A 26,169-nucleotide genomic window follows, 5' to 3' on the forward strand; every position below is an offset into this window, starting at 1 on the left:
ATTTGGCTATATTTCCTGTTAATGGGAATTCGGTTCATTTCTAGGTCTGGATTATGATGAATAAGGCTGTTAAAAATACTTACAGACTTATGCTTTTATTTTTTGTCTTGGGGAAACCCTGAATGGTAAGTGTAGATGTACCATTTCATTTACCTATCCATATTGAATGAGAGTTGCAACTGTATCACATTCTTACCAAATGAAGGTTTTTATTAATATTTTTAATCATGGCTTTAAAATAGCTATTTTTATTTAGGCATTTTTTATTGTTTAGTTGAAAGTTGTGACAAATGTGTAAGTTATCAGACACCACCACTATCACTACACTATCACCACTACATCACTCCTGTCTAAATTCCTTCAAATGCCTTTATTCATTGTGGTTTGTGTATTTCCCTGATGCCTAATGTTAAGCATCTTTTTATGTGTTTACTGGCTATTAATATACATTCTTTTGTGAAATATTTGTTTAAAACTTTTGTGCATTTTTAAGTTAGGTTACTAATTTTTTATATTGCTGACTTATGGGAGATAGTTATATATTCTAATTACAAGTGTTTTGTTAGACATATGTACTGAGAAAATAAATTACTATGTATATGCATGAGTACACACTCACACACACATATTTCTTATTATGTGGCTCACCTACTTGGTTTCTTAATGACATCTTTTTATGGTTAATGTTTTATAGTTAGTGTTTATTATCCAAGCAATATTTGCCTATCACAGGGTTGCAAAGATACTCTCCAATGTTTTCTTCTAGAAAGATTATGGATCTGGGTTTTACATTTAGATCTATAACTGTGCTGGAATTAATTTTATGTCTGTAGTAGGAGTGGCTGAAGTCCATGTTTTAATATAGAGAAATCCAGTAGTCTAGCACCATGCTGCAAAAGATTTAACTTGGCCTTATTTAAGAATTATGTTGAAGCCAGGTTCACTAAGATCTTCTGGTATGTTTTCTTCTAGAAGTTTAGTTCTATGATTCATTCAAAATGTTAATTTTTATATATTGTATGAGGCAAGGAAAAGTTTCTTTTTTTCCTCCTTTTTATACTTATTCTATCAATTACAGAAAAAGGTATGAAAACCTCCAAATGTATTATAGATTTTTCCATTTCCCTAGTTCTGATAATTTTCACTTCATGTATTTTGAGAAGATTATTTGTGCTATACACTTAGGGTTGTTAGTCTTCTTCAGGAAATGATCCTTTAATCATAAATCTATCTATGATATATACATATCTAGAACACCACAGTCTATCTTAAATTCTACTTTGTCTCATATTACTATGAGGGTACTGAAAAGGTTCATAGAATATGGATTTAGAAGATAAGTATGGTTTGGTACAAGAAACTTGAAATCCACGCAAGTTAGAGGTCTTCAAAAAGTTCATAAAAGTGTATATGAAAACAAAGAACTATGAATGGTTTTAAAAATTGTTTGGCTTGTGTGTCTTCTTCCTTTTATTTATAAAACACAAATATTGTTTTTAAAGATTTATTTATTTATTTGAAGGGCAGAGTTACAGAGAAAGAGGCAGAGACAGAGTGATCTTCCATCTAGTAGTTCACTCCCTACATGGCCCCAACAGCAGGATCTGGTCTGAAGTCAGGAGCCAGGAACTTCTTCTGGGTCTCCCATGTGGGTGGCAGGGGCCCAAGCACTTGGCCATCTTCTGCTGCTTTAGCAAGGAGCTGATCAGAAGTGGAACAGAAGTTATGGGCAGTGGTTCTACCTGCTACACCACAAAGCTGGACCTGACACATGAATCTTTCAAGTGAATGTATGATAAATAGTATGTAGTTGGGTCTTGCTATTTTTAGAACCAAGTTGACAATTTCTGTATTTTGACTTCAGGTTTTACTATAATGTGGTTATTAAGATAGTTGGATTTCTTTCTATTTATTTGTTTATTTATTTATTTATTTTACAGGCAGAGTTAGACAGTGAGAGAGAGAGAGAGACAGAGAGAAGGTCTTCCTTCCGTTGGTTCACCCCCCAAATGGCCGCTACAGCTGGTATGCTGCGGCCTGCGCTGCGCCGATCCAAAGCCTGGAGCCAGGTGCTTCTTCCTGGTCTTCCATGAGGGTGCAGGGCCCAAGCACTTGGGCCATCCTCCACTGCCTTCCTGGGCCACAGCAGAGAGCTGGACTGGAAGAGGGGCAACCGGAACAGAATCCTCGCCCCAGGCGGAGGATTAGCCTAGTGAGCCGCAGTGCCGGCCAAGATAGTTGGATTTCAATCTCACATACTGCCATTTACCTTCTGTTTCTCTTTTCCTGCATTTGTCTATATCAAGTATGTATTCTTCAGTATTTCATTTACTCTACAGTATTAACTTTTTAAAATAAAGATTTATTTATTTATTTGAAAGGTGGAGTTTCAGAGAGGCAGAGGCAGAGGCAGAGAGACAGAGACAGAGAGAGAGAGAGTCTTCCATCCTCTAGTTCACTCCCCAAATGGCCACAATGGTGGGAACTGTGCCAATTCAAAGCCAGGAGCCAAGATCTTCCTCCGGGTCCCCAACATGGGTGCAGAGGCCCAAGTACCAGAGCAGGCCTCTGTTAAATAGCAACCCAGAAGTATTTATTCAAATAAATAAACCCTCAACAATAAATTAATAAAAAATAAACCCTCAACATTAGATTAGGCAGACAACACATTTAAGTATGAAGTAGTACACAAGTAACAGGCTTGACTTAAGAGATACACAGAGAACCTTGCCGTTAATAATAGAGAATATGGGGCAGGCCCTTGGCCTAGAGGTTAAGACACTAGTTAGGACAACCGCATCTTATATTAGAGTGCCTGGGTCTGATTCCTGGCTCCAGCTTCTGATTTCAGCTTTTGGCTAATTAGACCTGGGAAGCAGCAAGTAGTTGGGTTTTTATCACTCATGTGGTAGACCTAGCTTGAATACCCGATTACAGGCTTTGGTTCCCCAGCTGTCTCAGGCACTTGAGGAGTGAATCAGAGAATGGAAGTGCATTCTCTCTCTCTCTGCCTCTCAAATAAATACATTTAAAGAATAAAAAGTCTGGGACTGGTGCTGTGGTGTAGTAGGTTAATCCTCTTGTATGTGGCACTGGCATCCCACGTGGGTGTCAGTTCTAGTCCCAGCTGCTCCTCTTCCGATTCAGCTTTCTACTGTGGCCTGGGAAAGCAGTAGAAGATAGCCCAAGCACTTGGACCCCATGTGGGAGACCTGGAAGAAGATCCTGGCTCCTGGCTTCGGATTGGTTCAGCTCTGGCTGTTGTGGCCATTTGGAGAGTGAATTAGCGAATTGAAGACCTTTCTCTGTCTCTCCCTCTTACTGTCTATAACTCTACCTCTCAAATAAATAACATCTTAAAAAAAAGTCTGTCTTAAAATGATAATACATAATTCCTTCAAGTACATTTATAAAACTGACCCATTATTAAGAAAGTATTAAAACAAAATTTATCTTATAGAACATAATTCTACAATTAAGTTGAATACAAAAAGGATATCCTTAAAACTTTAGTATATAAAAATAATCACTTTTAATAATTTATAGGTCACAGTTAAAAGAACAGAAACATTATTTTGATAAACATATCCTACCGATATAATACGATCTCCTTTTCTGAGCTCTCCACTTAGATCAGCAGGTCCTCCAGCCAAGATAAAGGAAATAAATATTCCTTCTCCATCTTCACCTCCTACAATGTTGAAACCAAGGCCTGTTGAGCCACGATGAAGAACAACTTTTCTAGGTTCCCTAAAAATTAAAAAAATATTGAATGCTTTGGAAATTTTAAGACCCTGACATTCTATCATTGAGAATTCCCAACTGGTCATTCTTATGTTATCAAACTTTAAGGAAAGCTAAATATAAACTTAAAAGGCTTTTCAAAACTGTGGGGTAAAGAGCTTTCTTCTAAGCCTATAAGTTAGGCTTAGAAATTTAAAAAATCTAATTTTCTAAAAAGCTTTCAGTGTCTTATAATAAACATAAAACTGAAAACAAAAAACAATTTGGAAACTTAGAAAATAATAATATAAAGAGACAATCTGTAAATACATACAGTACTTTATTGCCTATAACCCAGTCACTGCCCTGACTTCTTAGATTTTTAAAAATACAGTTATCCCTTCATCTTAGGTAGGTCCTTTCTCCAGTACCAAAAAGATAAATCATGAGTGAACTAACTTGTTCACTGCAATCCCATTCCTATTAGCTAAGTTGAGTATGTGACGCCATTCTGACCTCTGAGAAATGAAGCGAAATTCTCTGTCATTTCCAAAGGAGAGACCTTAACAAGTATGTGCATTACACCTGTCCCTTCAAAAAATCCCCACATATGAATGAACTTCTGATAAAATCCCTTTATTGGTCTGAACATATTACAGTCATGAAAGTGAAACCAGAGCCATAATGTGTTAATAGTTGCTACAACAACCTTGAATGAATTACATGTCCCCAGGCTTTTTACATAAAATAATTAAATATCTTTATTATTGCTCAAGCCTCTACTAGAGATTTAGTTAATGTTTTTTGTTAATTCTAAGATGTACTTATTTTTTCCCACATATATTATCTCTGAAACACATCTTCCCATTGGTAATTTTTCACCATTATTGGTAGTTATACATAGCTGTGTGATCACCATTTACCTCTTCTGGTAAGACCATGGGAATACCAGCAGCACATTATTTTGAATTTGATGAAATACAGAATGCCAATTGTAATTATTCTCCCCTCCCCACAGAAACCTTATACTTAAGGAATACAAACTTCATGCTTTCCAAAAATTCAACTTTAGGAATATAGTAACTCTTCCCACCCACACTCTCACCACTCTTTCTCCTCCCTCTCCTATTCTCATTCTTATTTTTTACTAAGATCTATTTTCAATGAATCTTATACACAGACAATTAACTCTATACTAAGTAAAGAGTTCAACACTTTGTATGAAAAGAAAAAACTATCCTTCAACAGTCGGGACATGGGCTTTTCAAAGTCACTGCATCTTCAAGTGTTAATTTCACTTTGCTAAATTATCTTTTAGGTTCCCTATTAGTTATCACAGATCAAGGAGAACATATGATATTTGCCCTTTTGGGACTGGCTTATTTCACTAAGTATGATGTTTTCCAGATTCATCCATTTTGTTGCAAACAGGATTTCATTTTTTTTTAACCACTGTAGTATTCAATGGCGTATATATCCCATAATTTCTTTTTTTTTTTTTTAAGATTTATTTATTTTATTTGAAAGGCAGAGTTATAGAGAGGCAGAGGCAGGGGCAGACTGGGGAGGGTGGTGGTGGAGAGAAAGTCTTCCATCTGCTGGTTTGCTCTCTAAATGGCTGCAAAGGCCACAGCTGGGCTGATCTGAAGCCAGGAATTTCTTTTGGGTCTCCCACATGGGTGCAGGGGCCTAAGGACTTGGGCCATCTTCCACAGCTTTTCCAGGCCTCAGCAAAGTATTGGATCGTAAGTGGAGCAGACATGACTTGAATCGGCGCCCATAGGTGATGCCAGCACTGCAGGCAACAGCTTTACCAGTACGCCACAGTGTCATCCCCCTCCCCCTTAATTTCTTCATCCTGTCTTCAGTTGACTGACATTTGGGTTGATTCCACATCTTAACTATTATGAATTTAACTGCAATAAACATAGGGGTACAGATTAATTCTTTCATTTGCTGATTTCGTTTTCCTTGGGTAAATTCTCGGGAGTGGGATATCTGGGTCACATGGTAAGATCATACTCAGATTTTTGAGATATCTCCATACTGTTCCACAGTGGCTGTATCAGTTTACATTCCCATCAACAGTGGATTAGGGTACCTTTTCCTCCATACCCTACCCAGAATTTGTTGTTTGTTGATTTCTGTATGAAAGCCATTCTAATGGGGCTGAGGTAAAACCTCATTGTGGTTTTCATTTGCTAGTGATCCTGAGCATTTTTGCATGTGTCTATTGGCCATGTGGATTTCTCTTTTGAAAAATATCTAAGTCCTTTGCCTATTTCTTAACTGGGTTGTTTGTTTTGATGTTGTTGAGTTTCCTGATCTCTTTAAATATTCTAGTTATTAAACCTTTATCAACTGCATAGGTTGCAAATAATTTCTCCCATTCTGTTGGTTGCCTCTTCATTTTCCTTAGTGTTTCTTTTGCATTACAGAAGCTTCTCAAGTTGATGTAATCCCATTTGTTAACTTTGGCTTTTACTTTTTTTTTTTTTTTTTTTTTTAAACAGGCAGAGTTTGACAGTGAGAGAGAGAGACAGAGAGAAAGGTCTTTTTTTTTTTTTCATTGGTTCACCCCCCAAGTGGCTGCTACTGCCGGCACGTTGCGCCGATCCGAAGCCAGGAGCCAGGTGCTTCCTCCCGGTCTCCCATGTGGGTGCAGGGTCCAAGGACCTGGGCCATCCTCCACTGCCTTTCCATGCCGTAGCAGAGAGCTGGACTGGAAGAGCAGCAAGCGGGACAGAATCCGGAGCCCCAGCCAGGACTAGAACCTGGGGTGCCAGCGCTGCAGGCGGAGGATCAGCCTAGTAAGCCACAGCGTCGTACAATTTTGGCTTCGACTGCGTGTGAGTCTGGGGTCTTTTCCAAAAACTCCTGGGGCTAGTGCTGTTGGCACAGCAGGTAAAGCCACTGCTTGCAGTGCCGGCATCCCATATGGGAGTCGGTTCAAGTACCAGCTGCTCCACTTCCCATCCAGCTCTCTGCTATGGCCTGGGAAAGCAGTGGAAGATGACCTAAATCCTTGGGCCCCTGCACCCATGTGGGAGACCTGGAAGAAGCTCCTGGCTGCAGATCAGCACAGCTCTGGCCTTTGCGGCTATCTGGGGAGTGAACCAGCAGATGGAAGACCTTTCTCTCGTTCTGTGTAACTCTTTCAGGTAAAATAAATCTTAAAAACAAACAAACAAACAAAAAAAAAACTCTTTGCCTGTGCCAATCTCTTGCAGAGTTTCCCAAATGTTCTCTAATAATCTGATGGTATTTTTTTGAGTGGATTTTTGTGTAAGGTGTAAGGTAGGGGTCTTTCTTCATCCTTCTGCATGTGGAGATTCAGTTTTCCCAGTAAAGAGACTGTCCTTGCTCCAGGGATTGATTTTAGCTCAATCCTTGTCAAAGTTAAGTTGGTTATAGATGTGTGGGATGATTTCTGGAATTTCTATTCTGCATCATTGGTTTACTATTTGTGTAGCAGGCTGTTTTGATTATAACTGTCTTGTGGTATGTCTTGAAATCTGGTATTGTGACACCTCCAGCTTTGTTTTTGTTGTATAAGATTGCTTTAGCTATTCAGGGTCTCCTGTGCTTCCACAAGAACTTCAGTATCATTTTTTCTGTATCTGTGAAGAATGTCCTTGGGATTCTAATTGGTATCACATTGAATCTGTAAATTGCTTTTGGTAGTATGGACATTGTAATGATATTGATTATTCCAATCCATGAACATGGGAGATTTTTCCATTTTTTTGGTGTGTTCTTCTTTCTTTAATGCTTTGATATTTTCATCATACAGATCTTTGACATCCTTGGTTAAATTTACTGAGGTAATTGATTTTTTAATGTAACTACTGTGAATGGGACTGATCTTAGAAGTTCTTTCTCAGCCATGGCACTGCCTGTGTATACAAAGGCTACTGATTTTCGTGTTCATTTTATATCCTGCTATATACTGAATTCTTCTATGAGTTCCAATAGTCTCTTAGTGGAGTCTTTTGGATTCCCTATATATAGCATCATGTCATCTGCAAATGAGGATAGTTTGAGTTCCTCCTCCTAATTTGTATCCCTTTGATTTATTTTTCTTGCCTAATGGCTCTGGCTAAAACTTCCAGGACTATACAGAATAGCAATGGTGAGAGCGGGCATCCATGTCTGTTTCCAGAATCTCTGTGGGAATGCTTCCATCTTTTCCTCATTCAATAGGATGCTGGCCATGAGTTTGTCATAAATTGCCTTGATTGTGTTGAGGAATGTTCCTTCTGTACCCAATTTGCTCAAAGTTTTCATCATGAAAGGGTACTGTATTTTATCAAATGCTTCCTTTGCATCTATTGAGAGAGTCATATGGTTTTGTTCTTCAGTTTGTTAATGTGATGTATCACATTGATTGATTTGTATACCAGGGATAAATCCAACTTGGTTCAGGTGAATGTTCATTGTGGTGTGTTGTTGGATTTAATTGGCTAGTATTTTGTTGAGGATTTTTCCATCTACATTTATCAGGGAAATTGGTCTATGGTTCTCTTTCTCTGCTACACCTTTTTTAGGTTTAGGAATTAAGATGATGCTGGCTTTATAGGAATTTGGAAGGATTCTCTCCCTTTCAACTCTTTTGAACAGCTTGAGAAGAATTGGAGCTAGTTCTTTAAATGTCTGGTAGAATTCAGCTGTGAAGTCATCTGGTCCTAGGCTTCTCTTTGCTGGGAGGGTCCTTAATACGGATTCAACTTCTGTCTTGGTTATTGGTCTGTTTAGGTTTTTTATGTCTTCAGGGCTCAATTTAAGTAGGTTGTATGTGTCCAAGAATCTATCCATTTCTTCTAGGTTTCTCAATTTGTTGTTATAAAGCTCTTTGTAGTAATTTCTGATGATTCTTTTTATTTCTGTGCTGTCACTGCATTTCCTTTTTCATCTCTAATTTTAGTGATTTGGACCAATGGTGTTGTTTTATTTTATTTCCAAAAAACCCAGCTCTTTGTTTTGTTAATCTTCTGTACGTTTTTTTTTTTGTTTCAATTTTATTTCTTCTCTAATTTTAGTTATTTTTTTTCTCCTCCTAGTTTTAGGTTTGGTTTGTTGTTGTTTTTCTAGGTCCTTGAGATGTACTGACAGCTCATTTATTTGGGGCCTTTCCAATTTTTTAATGTAGCACCAATTGCTATAAACTTTCCTCTTAACACTGCTTTTGCTGTATCCCATAAGTCTGGATATGTTGTACTGTCATCTTCATTTGTTTCCAGAAATTTTTTGATTTCTCTTTTGATTTCTTCAATGATCCACTGTTTGTTCAAGAGCATGTTATTCAGTCTCCATGTGTTTGCCTATGTTCTAGAGATTCCTGAATTGCTGATTTCCAGCTTTATTCCATAGAGATCAGAGAAGATACACAGTATGATTTCAATTGCTTTGAATTTTCTGAGACCTGATTTATGGCCTAGCATGTTGTGTATCTTAAAGGAAGTTCCATGTACTGGTGAGAAGAATGTGTATTCTGCAACTGAAGGATGAAAAGTTCTGTTAAGTCCATTTGGTCTATTTGGTCTATTGTGTCGATTAACTTTTTTGTTTGTTTCCTTGCTGATTTTCTGTCTGGTTGATCTGACCATTGCTGAAAGTAGGGTACCAAAGTCTCCCATTACTATTGTATTGGAGTCTATGTCTCCCTTTAGATCCATTAACATTTCTTTTAAATAGCCAGGTGCCCTTTAATTAGGTGCATGTACATTTACAATAGTCACTCATTCCTGTTGAATAGATCTCTTAATCATCACATAATGCCCTCCTTTGTCTCTTCTAACAATTTTTGTGTTAAAGTCTATTTCGTCTTTTATTAGGATTGCTACAACAGCTCTTTTATAGTTTCTGTTTACATGGAATATCTTTTTCTATCCTTTCACTTTCAGTCTGCATGTACCTTTGTTGGCGAGATGTGTTTCTTGTAGGCAGCAAATAGATGGGTCTTGTTTTTCAATCCATTCAGCCATTCTGTATCTTTTACTGGACAGCTGAGGCCATTTACATTCAATGTGACTATTGATAAGTAACAACTTGGCCCTGCTATTTTTCCATAAATATTCCTATTGTTTACTTCGGATTTCCTTTGTACTTTTACTGGGAGATTTTTTGCCTTTACCTTCTTTTGTAGTGATGATGGTATTTCTGTGTTTCTGGGTATAGCACATCTTGAAGCATCTTTTGTTAAGGTTGGATAAATGGCAACAAATTCTTTCAATTTCTGTATGTGATGGAAGGTCTTTCTTTCACCTTCATTCATAAATAAAGGCTTTGCAGGGTACAGTATTCTGGGTTGACATTTTTTTTCTCTTAAGATTTGGAATATATCTTGCCATTCTTTCCTAGCCTGTAGAGTTTGATGAGAAGTCAGCTGTAAGTCTTCCTCCTCCCTCTCACATTCCCACTCTTAATTTTTATAAAAATCTATTTTCTTTTCCTTTTTTAAAACTTTTATTTAATAAATTTTGAAAGTACAACTTTTGGATTACAGCAGCTTTTTCCCCCCATAACCTCTCTCCCACTGGCAACCATCCTATCTCCTATTCCCTCTCCCATCCCATTCTTCATTAAGATTCATTTTTAATTATCTTTATATACAGAAGATCAACTCAGTATATACTAAGTAAAGATTTCAATAATTTGCACCCTCACAGACACATAAAGCATAAAGCACTGTTTGAATACTAGTTTTACCATTAATTTGCATAGTACAACACATTAAGGACAGAGATCCTACATAGGAATAAGTGCACAATGACTCCCGTTGTTGATTTAACAATTGACACTCTTATTTGTGACGTCACCTGAGGCTCTTGTCATGAGCTGCCAAGGCTATGGAGCCTCTTGAGTTCACAAACTCTGACCTTATTTAAACAAGGCCATAATCAAAGTGGAAGTTCTCTCTTCCCTTCAGAGAAAGTTACCTCCTTCTTTGAAGGCCCGTTCTCTCTGCTGGGATCTCACTCACAGAGATCTTTCATTTAGGTGATTGATTGATTGATTGATTGATTTATTTTGCCACAGTGTCTTGGCTTTCCATGTCTGTGAAATTCTCATGGCCTTTTTAGGCAGATCCTTAAGGCCTTAAGGGCTGATTCTGAGGCCAGAGTGCTGTTTAGGGAATACGTCATTCTATGAGTCTGTTGTGTATCCTGCTTCCCATGTTGGATTGTTGTCTCCCTTTTAATTCTATCAGTTATTATTAGCAGACAATGGTCTTGTTTATGTGATCCCTTTGACACTTAATCCTATCTTTATGATCATTTATGAACTTAAGCTGATCACTTTGACTATATGATGGCATTGGTACATGCCCCCTCAATGGGATTGATATGGAATCCCATTGCATGTCTCTAGCTCTACCATTAGGGGTAAGTCCAAGTGAGTATGTATTGAACTGTACATCTCTTCCCTATCTAATTCCCACTCTTATATTTAACAGGGATCAATTTTAAGTTAAATTTAAACACCTAAGAATTGTTGTGTGTTAATTAAAGAGTTCAACCAATGGTATTAAGTAGAACAAAAAAAATATAGAATGCTTCACAAATTTGCATGTCATCCTTGTGCAGGGGCCTTGCTAATCTTCTCTGTATCGTTCCAAATTTAGTATATATGCTGCTAAAGTGAGCACAAAAATCTATTTTCAGTTTACTTAACGATTGTAAGGTTAACCCTACACTAAGCAAATCGTATGAAGAAAAATACACTGATTCTCAACAGAACAGACAAGGGTCATAAACAATCAATGAATCCCAAAATGTCCAATTCACTATAATACACTACATTTTAGGTACTCTATTAGCTATCCCAGATCAGGGAAAATATATAGCATCTGCTTTTCAGGGTCTGGCTTATTTCACTAAGTATAATGGTGTCCAGTTGTATCCATTTTGTTGCAAAAGACAGGATTTCATTTTTTAAACAGCTGAATAGTACTCCATAGTGTATATATACCATAATTTCTTTATCCAGTCATCAGTTGATAGACATCTGGGTTGATTCCATACCTTAGCTATTGTGAACTGATCTGCAATGAACATGGGGGTACAGATAACTCTTTCATTTGCTGATTTCTTTGGTTTGGGTAAATTCTCAGAGTGCGATGGCTGGATCATATTGTAGGTCTATATTCAGATATCTAAAGGGAAACATAGACTCCAATACAGTAATAGGGGACTTCAACATCCCAATTTCATCAGTGGACAGGTCAGTTAGACAGAAATCAACAAAGAAATAACAGAGCTAATCAACACTATGTACCAAATTGACCTAACTGATATCTACAGAACAATGGCAGGTAACATGAGATAACTTGAAAGACTGCTTAGGGTCAAAATTGTGGAAAATACTTTATGTTTGGGCAAAGAATTCTGTACTTCACTATCTGGGCAAAGAAGTATAGTTATGAAAAAGGAATAAAACAATATACTTTGGAGAAGACATATCCAATAACTGATCATATGATTTTCATAGAAACATGGAATCATGTTGCTAGGGCTTGAATATTGGTTTGGGTGTCTCCCAGAGGCTCACATATTAAAGGCTTGGCCCTCAAAATCTTCTGTTTATGTTAATGGATTAGAGTACAAATTTAATCCAATTATGGGTTGAAAGGCAGGCCTTTGAGAAGCTATTATACTGCTGTGGTGGGGCCCATGATTGAGTCATTGGGCCACAAAGAAATGGATCAGTGTATTGCCTGTCTCTTTCTACTTCCTGGCTTGCCATGTGATCTTTCTGCACATGTCCTGCCATCTACTACCCTCATTAGATTTTAGACAGATGAGGCCACCTGACCTTGGACAGAGAATCTATAAAACTGGAAGCCAAATTAAGTCTCCTTCTGTTATGGTTAGCAGACAGCTAGATATGAATGGAGGTCGGATGTACTGCGAAGTCTCAAGGCCTTTCTGTATCATAACAACTCAAAAATTACAGGGTTGGCAAATGTCCCAGAAAAAGCAGCCTACTGTCAGTCATATCATTACCTTAATTAACCCTAGGCTCACTACAGTATCTTTAGTATTGTAGTTTCAGTTCTGATCTGTCCCCAAAATTGCTATGACCTACCTGAATGGAACTTACTAGCAAAGAAAATAAGTGGCACTCCTATTCCAGGAAATTTCCCCTTATTCTTAGAACTCTTTTATTCCTACCCATCATTATAAGACAAAGATAAAGGAGAAACTTCTTCAGACACTCTGGGCAGATACTCTGGACCTATGCCTGCCCACTATCCCAGATAGTGTACTTGCATTTAGAATAAAGTTTGCTTGCTTGCTCTATTCAATCTTAATCCATCCTAGAATTCTTTCCTGTGGTACAGTCAAAAACCTGGACATAGCTTCAGCTAACACTTCCTTCATAAGTAGCCTGTGTCAAGTACTTAGGTGAAGTGATCAAAAGTGACTAACACAAAGGTAGACCTGTTGTGTAATACTTCAAATTAAAATAAAGATCAGTCTAGGAGCACCTCCTAAACTAACAGCCTTGAAAATTCTTAATACCAACAAATAATTCTTCCTGCTAATTTTCATTCCAACACAACTACTGAGAATCAATTAAGTTTCCCACATTTAAGAAGGGAACAAAATACATCATTATCTGTCTTTATAGAGATCATTATCTACTAGAGTCAGGAGTCTGACAAGGATAATTATAATGATTACAATTACAAAAGTTCAAAAATAATAATGCAAATAATAATGCAGTTAGACCTAAAATATTTTTTTCATTGCTTTTTCCCCACCTTATTAGAATTCTTTGGAACTAAAAAAGGTTAATCTACAAACTTTTGTGAAGTTACTATCATTATTTAAAGGAAAACTTAGGTGTCAAGATACCAGGAATATGTATCAAAGAAAATATTACTTATTGAATTCTGAATATGAGTAACTGCCACAGTATAGTATTTTATGGTATGCATTAAATAAAAATTATATAAACAATTAGTTTAAAATATATAAATACATACTTACATTGGTTTTACCATACTAAATTTATAAGACAATTTACTAAGCTTAAAGAAAAAAAGTCACTATGAGAAAAGGAGCAGTAATTTATTTATAATACAAACTTTTCTATATTTTAGGCTCTTGAATGAATCTGCCATTGAAAAAAACTTCAGGATTACATTTGATAACTGTCAATCAACCCTTTTTAGTCTTAAAAATTCTAACTACCTGGCCGGCGCCACAGCTCAGTAGGCTAATCCTCCACCTTGCGGCGCCGGCACACCAGGTTCTAGTCCCGGTCAGGGTGCCGGATTCTGTCCCGGTTGCCCCTCTTCCAGGCCAGCTCTCTGCTGTGGCCAGGAAGTGCAGTGGAGGATGGCCCAAGTGCTTGGGCCCTGCACCCCATGGGAGACCAGGAGAAGCACCTGGCTCCTGCCTTCGGATAGGCGCGGTGCGCCAGCCGCGGCGGCCATTGGAGGGTGAACCAACAGCAAAGGAAGACCTCTCTCTCTCTCGCTCTCTCACTGTCCACTCTGCCTGTCAAAAAAAAAAAAAAAAAAAAAAAAAAAATCTAACTACCTTATGTGGCTAATTAAAATTTCATTTAATAGTTAACTTCACGAAAGATGAATGAAGGGCCAGCATTGTGGTGCAATGGGTAAAGCTGTTGCCTGCAATGCCAGCATCTTTTATGGATGTCAGTTGAGTCTCAGCTGCTCTACTTTTGGATCCAGCTCCTTGCTAATGCTCTTTGGGAAAATAGGAGAAGATGCACCAAGTATTTGGGCCTCTGCACCCATGTGGGAGACCCAGATAAAGCTCCTGGCTTTGGCCTGGCCCAGTCCTTCCTGTTATGGCCATTTGGGTTGGGAGTGAACCAGCAGATGGAAGATCTTTCTCTCTCTGTCTCTCTTCTATCTATAAGTCTGCCTTTCAAATAAATAGATCAATCTTAAAAAAAAAAAAAAAGATGAATGTTAAGTTCCTTACCTTGTAATTTCATCATCTCCAAGCATTCCTTTAGAAACAGGTGAGTATCTGGCTGGTGATGTAGGGGTCTGGCTCAGGTAGGAAGATGGGCTAACATGGTTATCTATAGGCTGAGAAGAAGCTTCAAAACAAAGAAAGCAAATAATTAAAAAATGAAACAAGATACCCAGTGCCTCATTTATGAATTTCAGTTAGTTAATGTATAACACATATTCACTTCTCTGTGTATCAGAATTTGGTAGATTTATTTATCAGCTAAAAAAATGGACAAACTCACTGTCCAGCTATAAACAGTCTTCAGTTCAATAAAGCAAAAATTATCTCATTTGCTTTCTTTTGAGAAAATATAACTAAAAGAGTTTTACATTAATTTCCTCACATAACAAAATCCCGTAAAGGTAATTTACAAGGTTATCATAGCAAAGACTAAGAACAGAAACTTTAAAGTATAATAACATTTTTCTGAAAGGTCATTTTACAGATTAGCTTGAAAAACACATATACTCAAATTTTGATTGTGAATAATGAAACCCTGAAGCTTAAATATAGGTGCATAGGAGATGGTGCTGTGGTGTAGTGGGTAAAGCCTATGCCTACAGCACTGGCATCTTATGGAGTCATTGATTTGAGCCCCCACTGCTCCACTTCCAATCCAGCTCCCTGCTAACGCACCTGGGAAAGCAGCAGAAGATTGCTCAAGTCCTTGGGCCCCTGCACCCATGAAAGAGACCCAGAAAAAGCTCCTGGATTCAGACCAGCCCAGCTCTGACCACTGCTGCCATTTGGGGTATGAAACACAGGATGGAAGATATCTCTTTCTCTCTAACTCTGCCTTTCAAATAAATAAAGATCCTTTCTTAAAAAAAAATGATGCATAAGCACATCCGTATAACAGCTCAGATCTGTCAATCTAGTCAATATTTATACTCAGTTTGCCCATAAGACAATGGAAACTTGGGAAACAGCAAAAATAAATCAACCCTACCTCCCTATCTACTGGCTTATTTCAATTATAATAAATATCATAGACAAGCTGTGCATCTAGCAAAAGCAAAGAACAGAAAATTATAAAGATATTTCTGAACATACTTTCCGGATACCAAAGCAAGCTACACATTTCAGTTCAAACTTACAAAGACATAGCATCCTTAAATTATCTGAATCAGTACCAAAATAAACAGAAAGCAATATTTAGTTTTCTTGAGACTTTAACTATGATAAAGTTGTAAAGCATTTCAAAGTTAGCTGTAATATTTATTATCAAACATTGATCTCTTCTTTCATTCAATTACTGATTCTTCCCAGGCAAAGCACTACACTCCATGTTGAGTAAAAAGAAAAAAAAAATCCAAGAATCATTAGCTCAAATTACTAGTCTTCAAATAGGTCACACAGAGAAATCTGAGTATTGGAAATGACTGGAACTATTATGTATATTAGAAAAAAAAAGGCATGGTTTGTCAAAAGGAGGTAGCATCTACACATCTCTATCTGTAGCCATATAAAAAGGAAGATGTCTGATATCTATTGCTAGTATAGAAAAAAAAGATATACTTTTAGTGTATCTGTTGGTGTCATAGATCTGCACTACCCAACAGCAACTGTTTTTTATCAGGTATATACACACACATGCACATACATACATATTTATACATATATGTACACACATACATACACACAGGATATTGTTTTTTAAGTAAAAGGACTTTTAAAAAAATTCATTTTAATTATTTGAGAGAGAGAGAAAGATATCTTCCATCTTCTGATTCACTCCCTAAATGGCCATAATAGTTGGGGCTGGGCCAGGCCAAAGTCAAGAGCCTGGAACTCTATCTGGGTCTCCCATGTGGGTGGCAATGATTGCTTTTCCCAGGCACATTAGCAGGGAGCTGTACTGGAAGTGGAGCAGCCAGGACTCAAACCTGTGTTCATATGGGCAGTAGGTGCTGCAAGTGGAGGCTCATCTGTGCCACAATGCTGGCCCCTCCAGGGACTTTGTAAATGGCCCTTGACTTTGGAAGTTCAAAGTATTTCCTGGGTGATATGTAAGAATATCTGTGCTTTTCAAGGAAACTAGCAGCAGATTTACCCTCTATGCCACAGCTCCAACCCCCACAGGTAACTTCTATAACCTTCTCTCTCATTTCCTTCATTATTTCTTAAAAAGCTTTTTATTTATTTATTTGAAAGGCAGATTTAGAGAGAGAGAGAGAGAGAGGTCCTCCATACACTGGTTCACTCTCTAAATGCCTGCAATGGCTGGAGCTGGGCTGATCCAAAGCCAGGAGTTTCTGCAGTGGCAGATGGTCTAAATACTTGGGCCCTTGCTACCAATGTGGGAGACCTGGATGGAGTTCTATGCTCCTGGCTCTGGCCTGGCCCTGCCTTAGCCTTTGTGGCCATTTGGGACTGAATCAGCAGATAGAACATCTATCTCTGTTTCTCCTTCTCTCTTTAATTCTGCCTTTCAAATAAAATGAAATACACAAATCTTTAAAAAGAAAGAAATATCCTATCTATGTCTATAAGGAAAACAATACTTAGTTACTTTTCTTTAGGGCTACCTTTTCCATTTTTAAATAACATTATTTTCTATTGCAATATTTCTCTCTAAAAATATTTTCTATTATATAAACTGTTTTCCAACTTTGATATCTGTGGTGCTGCTTCTGCCAAAAACATACTCTTCATCAGTCCTTGACAATCATCATATAAAAATTAAATGTGATCCAGCACTCTTTTCTATTGAGATAACAAGACAGAAGTCTGAATAGTCTTGTATTGGCTAAGGAAACTTTATTCAGAACTAAAATCTTCCCCCAAAAATTCCAGACCTGGATAGAAGGCTTCAATGACAAACTCAACCAACCCTTTAGGGTTGAAATAAAACAAATTTTACAAAAACTTTCAGAGAATAAAAAAGACGGTACTCTTTCAACACATGATTTGAGACAAACACAAACATAATATCAAAATCTGACAAGGTCATTAAGGGAAAGGAAATTTTCAGGACAGTACCATAAGTTCAAAAGTATGTACACAGATGTACAACCCTAATCAAAATGTAATCAATTAGAACCCATTGAAATATAACACATTGCATGTCTGTGTGGATTTATTCTCAAAATGGAAGTTTGGCCTAACACTAGAAAACCAGTGTAATTTACCACATTAGTAGAATAAGATAGAAAAATCACCTCAATAAATAATGAAATTCAACACTAACGGACAAAAACTGGGCACTGAAAACACAATTCAGGTCTCCCATTTGGGTCACAGGGACTCAGTTACTCCATTCATCATTGCTGCCTCTCAGGATCCGTACTAGCAGGAAGTTGGGAGTCAATAGAGCCAAGCTGGGTATCAAACTCAGTTACTCCAATATACAACACGGGTGTCTTAATTGCTCGGCCAAATAGCCACCTTTAAGGCTGATGTTCTTTTTACCTTAAAGCTTTATTTATTTGAGAGGTAGAATTACAGACAGAAAGAGGGAGACCCAGAAAGATAGAGATCTTCCATCCACTGGTTTATTACTAAATGGCCAAAACGGCTGCAGCTGAGCTGATTAGGAGCCAGGAGCTTCCAAAGGGTCTCCCACATGGGAGGGGCCCAAGCACTTGGATTGTTTCCTGGCTTGCCACATAATATTTCCCTCTGCAAGTGCTCCACCCTTACCAGACATCAAACTGATAGAGCTGCCCAATTTTGATTGTAACCTCCAAAACTATGAGCTGAATAAACCCTTTCTCTTTAGCAGCCTCAGGTATTTCATTATAGTAATGAAAAGCTAAGTAATTCACCAACTTAAAAGAAGTAGAAACATGGGGGACAAAAAAACACAAGAGGGCAATAAAGTGATAATGTCAAATGACTGAGAGTCAACATGAAGTTGAACTGTTAGAATAGAGATGACGTAACTGAGGGTAGTAATCATAGAACAGAGTAATTTAAATTGATATTTTAGGAGTGATGAGCTATTGATAATTACAAATAAGATAAAAAATATAGGGGCCAGCACTGTGGTGCAGCAGGTTAAATCCCTGGCCCGAAGCACTGGCATCACATATGGGCACCGGTTCTAGTCTCAGCTGCCTCTCTTCCGATTCAGCTCTCTGCTATGGCCTGGGAAAGCAGAAGATGGTCCAAGTCCTTCCATTTTTAAATAACATTATCATATATGGAAAAGGATAATTCAATTAAGAAATAATATTTTTCTCAGGTTAACATCTTTGAAAGAAGCAGCATGGTTATTTGTATATTAGGCTATAATGAGGACCCCAATTCTTAACTGACACAAATGGGAACATGGTTGTCTTAAAGAGACAGGCAGTATTCACAGGAAGACTGTTACATGATTTGATGAATAAAAGATTATAGAAATTGCTTCTTTAGTCACAAATAAAAATATAAAAACTTATAAAATGTGTAAGATCAAGTGCATGCAAGAATTTCAAGTAGAAGGTTCTTCTCTTTGACACAAAAGAAGTGTAAGATACCATTTCTGTCCATTAGAGTGGGATGAATAATATTAAGAAAATGATTCAGCTGTTTGGGAGCAATAAGTCAATGAGCAGTTAAAAATATATTATCAGGGGCTGGCATTGTGGCATAGAGGGTTAAGCTGCCTGTGACACCAGGATCCTATATGGTACCAGTTTGAGTTCTAGCTGCTCCACTTCTGATCCAACTCCCTGCTAATGTGCTTGAGAAAGCTACGGAAGATGGCCTAAGTCCCTAGGCCCCTGCACCCATGTGGGAGACCTGGATGAAGTTCCTGGTTCCTGGTTTTGGCCTGGCCCAGCCCTGGCTGTTGTGGCCATTTAGGGAGTGAATCAGAAGATGGAAGATCTTTCTCTCTTCTCTCTCTCTTTCTGTGTCTCTGCTTCTCTTTAATCCTGGCTTCAAAATAAAAAAATAAATCTTTAATATTATCTAAGGACAGTATACAGATTTCAAAATATAATCTGTATCTTATAATAATGTTAGTGATGAATCTTGACAGTTTGAAAACTGGAAACACTGTCATTTACAAATCAAATACATGATTTGATAGAGAATATTTTAAAAATACTGTAATTTAGAAAAGGAACACTCAAAAGCAAATGTACAAAGAGTATATTTAAGATCTTTATTACTTATGGGTTCCTCTAACATTAACTCAATGCACAGAATAATGCTTTTATTTTTCAACCAAAACAAATGTCAGTGGTTTAAGATTATGACAAATATGTCATATTAATATAAGATGTCAAAACAGGGGAAGCTGAATATAGAATATATGAGAACTCTTTGTACTACTTTACAATTTTTGTTTTGTAAATTTAAAACTATTCTGAAATCAAAGTTTCCAAAAAGGATATTTAAATCTCTCTCCCACTTATACATTAAAAAAAAAAAAACCTGACAATCAAATGAAACTTTTAAGGATGTAAGTAGTTTAGTAACAATTGAATTCAAATCCACTGAATTTCACACAAATATGGTATGCAATGTAAGAGGAAATTGTGATATATAAAGAAAATATCTATTCTCATGTAGCTGAGATTCTAAATCCTGAAATTTCAGAAATATTTAAAACCAGTGCTTTGCAAAATGTAGTCTATGAACCGCAGCACCAGAAGCATCAGAATGACTACGCTTGTTAACAGAATTAAACTATACATTAAAGCAGTTTCTGTGCTCAATCCCAAAAGCATCAGAAGAAAACAAACAAAAAAACGTTGTATTATCACAAATATCCCTTGGTGACTTATTTACACAAAGTTTGTGAATCAGTGCCTTAAATGTTAAAATTATCTAGTATAATAAAATAATAAAGGTGAAAAAGGATCCCCCCTCCATTAATATGAAGATTCTCAATAAAAACAGATTAAAATGCTTAATAGTTCTTTAAAATATTTTATATTATTACAATTTTTATATTATGTTCTCTTATACTAGGAACATTTTATTAGAGTGTATCATATCTAAAGGTAAACTTAAGCAGACTTACAATTGGTGATATCAGGTGGTGCGTAGCCATCATTCATATACATACTTGTGGGTTTTGCCACTTTCAAATAAACAAAATCAGATGTGTTCTTTAAGGCAGTTACTGCCTCCTCGTGAGTAACTTCTTCTAAACACACACTATTTACCTAAAAAAAAATCCCGAAGACAATTATTTTAAGACATTTTCACTTGCTTTCTTGTTTCTGGTTATAAATAATTATACCAAAGATAGGGAAAATAACTGACCTAGGAAAATAAAGGTATGTGAAAAGAAAAATCCTAGTAGTTTTGATTGTATATGATATCAGGAAGTTGTTTATGTACATTAATGGAATTGTCAATCTTGATTCTAACATCTATTCTTACTGCTCTAGCCTCAATTTCCTCTCACTCTTAGGCATTTAGGAACGTGTATAGTAAGTTTTCTTGTTTTTAAAACCATAATATATTTTTTGTTCTGCAAATAAATCATTTTATTTAGGTAGCTTAGAAATTGCTCTATGTTGGGAAACATAGAATTAGTACGTTTAAAAAAATTGTTACACAGAAGCCAGGAGCTTCTTCTGGGTCTTCCACTTAGGTACAGGGGTCCAAGCAATTGGGTTGTCCTCCTCTGCTTTCCCAGGTGCATTAGCAGGGAGTTGGATTGGAAGTGGAGCAGCCAGAACTCAAACCAGAGCTCATAAATGCCTGTCTCTAACAGATATTTAATTTTTCTCCTAAATGGCTTTACTAAATTTGCACTCATTATTACAGTATATAAGACTGACAATCTACTTAGATCTCTGCCAACACTGAGTATTATTAAGTCTGCAAAATGGTGTTTTAATTTTTGCATAAATTATTTAAAAATCTGTACTTCTATTAATAAAAAGTTGAATTTTCTTCAATTATTTATTGACCATTCATTTATCTTATTTTTTTGACAGGCAGAGTTAGACAGTAAGAGAGAAAGAGAGAGAGAAGTCTTCTTTTTTCCACTGGTTCACCCCACAAATGGCCACTGCGGCAGGCGCTCTGTGCCGATTCGAAGCCAGAAGCCAGGTGCTTCTTCCAGGTCTCCCATACAGGTGCAGGACCCAAGCACTTGGGCCATCCTCCACTGCCTTCCTGGGCCACAGCAGAGAGCTGGATTGGAAGAGGAGCAACTGGGACAAAATCCAGTGCCCCAACCGGGACTAGAACCTGGGGTGCTGGTGCCGCAGGCGAAGAATGATTAGCCTAGTTAGCTGTGGCACCAGCCAGACCATTCATTTATCTTCCATATAGAGATAGTTGATTTTTAGATAGCTAAACTGTATCCTGCAACTCTATTTATTAATTGTAGATTACTGAGGATTTCCTAAAAACAATAAGATGTCATCTATAACTATAGTTTTAATCCTTTATTTCCAGTCTAAATTTTTTTTCTTATTGCCCTGTCTAGGATTGATATTATAATTAAGTATAACATTGAATAGAAGCAGTAGGTCATGTTTTTCTTGGAACACAAAGTTGTTCATAGTATTCTCTTATAGTCTCTTTCATTCTTGCTTTTATAAATTTGAGATTTCATTTTCCTTCTTGACCAGAATAGCTAAAGATTAGTCAATTTGTTAACTGTCTCAAAAAACAAACTGTTAGTGCTCACTTCGGCAGCACATATACTAAAAAACAAACTTTTGGTTGTTAATTTTCTCTATTGTTTTTATATTCCCTTTTCCATTAATTCTGGTCTATTCTATACTATTTCCCTCCTTCTGTTTGCTTTAGGTTTGAACTGGTCCTCTCTTTGATAAATTTTTTTTTATTTTTGCAAAAGAATAATCAAGATTTATATATTTATTTGAAAGTCAGAGTTGCACAGAGAGAGGAGAGGCCAAGAGAGAGAGAGAGTTTTGTTTTTTTTTTTTTTGACAGGCAGAGTGGACAGTGAGAGAGAGGGAGACAGAAAGGTCTTCCTTTGCCGTTGGTTCACCCTCCAATGGCCGCCATGGCCGGTGGGCTGCGGCCGGCGCACCGCGCTGATCCGATGGCAGGAGCCAGGTGCTTATCCTGGTCTCCCATGGGGTGCAGAGCCCAAGCACTTGGGCCATCCTCCACTGCACTCCCTGGCCACAGCAGAGAGCTGGCCTGGAAGAGAGGCAACTGGGACAGAATCTGGCGCCCCGACCGGGACTAGAACCTGGTGTGCTGGCGCCGCAAGGCAGAGGCCTAGTGAGCAGCGGCGCCAGCCAAAGAATAATCCTTTTATTTTAAATTACAGTGCACTAAAAATGTTTAATACATTTTCACTTCCACAATCAGCATCCTTAAAATTAACACAAGAGCTTTTTATGTTTTGAATAAAATGTTTAAGTCACAGAAGAATCATAATTTTCTTTGTTGATTATTAATACTGCTTTGCAGGGGCCGGTGCCGTGGCTCACTTGGCTAATTCTCTGCCTGCGCGCCGGCATTCCATATGGGCTGCTGGGTTCTAATCCCAGTTGCTCCTCTTCCAGTTCAGCTCTTGCTGTGGCCCAGGAGGGTAGTGGAGCATAGCCCAGGTGCTTGGGCTCTTGCACCCACATGGGAGACCCGGAAGAAGTGCCTGGCTCCTGGCTTTGGATCGGCGCGGCACCGGCTGTTGCGGCCATTTGGGGAGTGAACCAATGGAAAGAAGACCTTTCTCTGTCTATAACTCTGTCAAAATAACAAAAAAATACTGCTTTGCAGAGCTTTAGCTGGTCATTTTTATGGTTTCAAATTGTCATGCAAAGCAAGGGCTGCCTGCATTTTGAAATATGCATATGTGATATACTTTTCCTTTAGTGGCCTGCAATGAGCCATATATCCTGTTATTCATATCCTCATAAAATCTCTACCTTGGGGCCAGTACGGAGGTGCGGCAAGTTAAACTACTTCTTGTGACACTGGCATCCTGTATCAGGATATCAGTTTGAATCCTGGTTGCTCTGCTTCTAATCCCTACAAATGTGCTTGGCAAAGCAGCAGCAGATATGTAACTTGCTTGACATGTAACTACCTTTGTCAGTGAGACATAACAACTGTGGTACAAAGACAAGATTGATAAATACATTAGAGGTTATCCTCTTGGAATCTAGTCGCCAATCTGTGAGCCACCACGTGGAGAAAGCACTGGAGAAATAAATACCTGGTCAACAACCCCAAGCAATCTCCCAGCTGACAGCCAATACCAACTTGCCTCTCATCTGTGTGAGCCAGCTTGGAAATGGGTTTGTCCTAGTTTGGCCATTCCTACATGGATCAGAGGCAAGTTGTTGCTGTCGAGCCCTACCCAATTCACAGATGTGTAAGCAAACATGATTATTACTGGTTTGGCCTTTTATTTTTTAATGCAGCATTAGAGAATTAAACTAAGAGCTGACAAGATTTGCTGAGGGATTCAATATGGCATATAAAATAAAGAGGATGCCTTCAAAACTGTAAGATCTGAGCAAAGTTATATGACCATTAACCAAAGAGTCTATAGTTTAAAAATCAGTGACATTGGTGGGAGTGAACACTGATAAAGAAGAGAAATAGTCCAAGGACTGAGTCCTCGGTCACTTCAGTGTTTAGAGTTTTGGAGGATGTACCATAAAGGGAGAATGAAGAGTGGCTAGGAGAAAAGATAAACACCCAGCTAGAGAGTGACTTTTAGGTAAAATGAAGAAAGTGTTTGAAGGAAGAAGGAGGTGTGTCAAATGCCAGATGAGCCAATTAAGATGAGGATGGAGTCCGCCTGTGGCACTGGCACCCCGGGTTCTAGTCCCGGTCGGGGTGCCGGATTCTGTCCAGCTCTCTGCTGTGGCCCAGGAGTATAGTGGAGGATGACCCAAGTACTTGGGCCCTGCACCTGCATGAGACCAGGAGGAAGCACCTGGCTCCTGGCTTCGGATCGGGGCAGCGCGCCGGCTGCTATGTGCTGGCCGTGGCGGCGGCCACTTGGGGGATGAACCAATGGAAAAAGGAAGACCTTTCTCTCTGTCTCTCTCACTAACTCTGCCTGTCAAATAAAAAAAAAAAAAAAAGATGAGGATGGAGAATTACTTAATTTCAGTGTAATTATGAAAACAAAAGCCTCACTGAAGAGAATTCAAGAGAAAATAAGAGTACTTAAGAGTACTGCTATGGTGGTAAAATCAGCACAGGTTGCTCCCTCCTTATCACCAAAATTGTTCTGGGAAACCAAAAAGGAAAACGTAGTGTCCAAGATTTAAACATGAAAGTGAGGAATCTAATGGAGATAGAAGGTCTTTTCTTTGGTGGTGTGTGTGTCTCTAGGTGGTGATTTTGACATGCTGGTTGTAGCGGGAAAGATGGTGACCGTGCCTGTGAGATGGTAAGTTATAGAAAAGTAGTCCAAATATCCTTCTTTCCTCTTCACCATCATTAATTTAAAAGAAGAAAAATCAGTCTCCTTGGTGCAACAATAAGCAGTACTACACAGAATACAGAACCCAATAATCTTTTACATATAGCTGATGAGAGTGTAATATTTTATAAGCAATATAGAAAACATAGAATTTTTAAAAGTGATTCTCCTAAAAGGAAATCTAATCATCTACTAATTTCATGCCTAGGCAAATAGTCAAGTGAAACTCATACATGTTCATTAGAACACATAGCAGCTCTTCCTAGAAGAATCATTCACAATATCAGAAAAAAATTAGAAACAGCTCAGCTTACCACTATCCTGGACCCAGTCTGTGTGCCCTTAGATTTACTGGGGCCCACCAGCGACTAGACCTTAGTTGCTTTCTCAGTCCTGGTTACAGTTGCTGTTACTTTGTCTCCTACCATTACCAGTTCTCTCAGCTAGCTTCTTCTAACATGGACTAGGCATGGCTGATATATCCCACACAGTTGAGACTATAACACTATCTGACTTACATCTGACTAATCTAGACCACTGATCCTCTATAAGCTACACTTATGAAATTATAGCCAAGAGCCTTTGTTATGGCACAGTAGGATAAGCTGCTGCAAATGATGCCAGCATCCTGTATCAGAGTGAATGGCTGCTCATATGAAATGCTGGTATCACAAGAGGTGGCTTAACTTGCTGAACCACAATGCTAGCTAGCCCTCACTGTTTTGTTTCTGATTCAGCTTCCTGCTAATTCATCTGGGAAGGCAGTGGAATATGGCCTAAGTACTTGGGTTCCAGCCACCCACATGGGATGTAAGGACAGAATACCCCATTCCTGGCTTTAGCCTGGCCCAGAGCTAGGGGAGTGAACCAGCAGATGGACGGTATATCTACCTCTCCCCACCAACCCCCATTGTAACTGTGCCTTCCAAAACACACACACACACACACACACACACACACACACACACAAAACAGCTCAGAAACATTCTACCTTGTATTGACTTTCCTTCACTCTCACTTTTATTGGCACTCACTCTAGATTTTCTGAGATCACACCTCCCCAAATCATCTTAGCATGTTAGTTTTTCTTCAGGTTCCATTTTTCCAGGGAAAAATGGGCTGAGGTAGTTA

At 38.1% G+C, this 26,169-nt stretch overlaps 1 protein-coding gene and 1 non-coding gene across 43 annotated transcripts in view; both read right to left on the reverse strand.

The window, feature by feature from the left end:
* The window catches only part of DLG1 (discs large MAGUK scaffold protein 1), a 250,407-nt gene that overhangs the window by 69,115 nt on the left and 155,123 nt on the right, over nucleotides 1-26,169 (reverse strand). For all 42 annotated transcript variants that reach the window (XM_070072340.1, XM_070072334.1, XM_008266703.4 and 39 more), the window contains 3 exons: nucleotides 20,680-20,824; nucleotides 14,685-14,805; nucleotides 3,594-3,750 (listed from right to left, as the gene is read on the reverse strand). In XM_070072340.1, coding sequence (XP_069928441.1) covers nucleotides 3,594-3,750; nucleotides 14,685-14,805; nucleotides 20,680-20,824 — 423 coding nt within the window. The remainder of the gene's footprint in view (nucleotides 1-3,593; nucleotides 3,751-14,684; nucleotides 14,806-20,679; nucleotides 20,825-26,169) is intronic.
* Nucleotides 11,265-11,371, reverse strand: LOC127483036 (U6 spliceosomal RNA). Its single transcript, XR_007909010.1, has one exon. It is a non-coding gene; the product is annotated as a U6 spliceosomal RNA (small nuclear RNA).

The sequence above is a fragment of the Oryctolagus cuniculus genome, chromosome 4 (genome assembly GCF_964237555.1).
Source record: "Oryctolagus cuniculus chromosome 4, mOryCun1.1, whole genome shotgun sequence".
In the NCBI taxonomy this organism is placed as follows: domain Eukaryota; kingdom Metazoa; phylum Chordata; class Mammalia; order Lagomorpha; family Leporidae; genus Oryctolagus; species Oryctolagus cuniculus.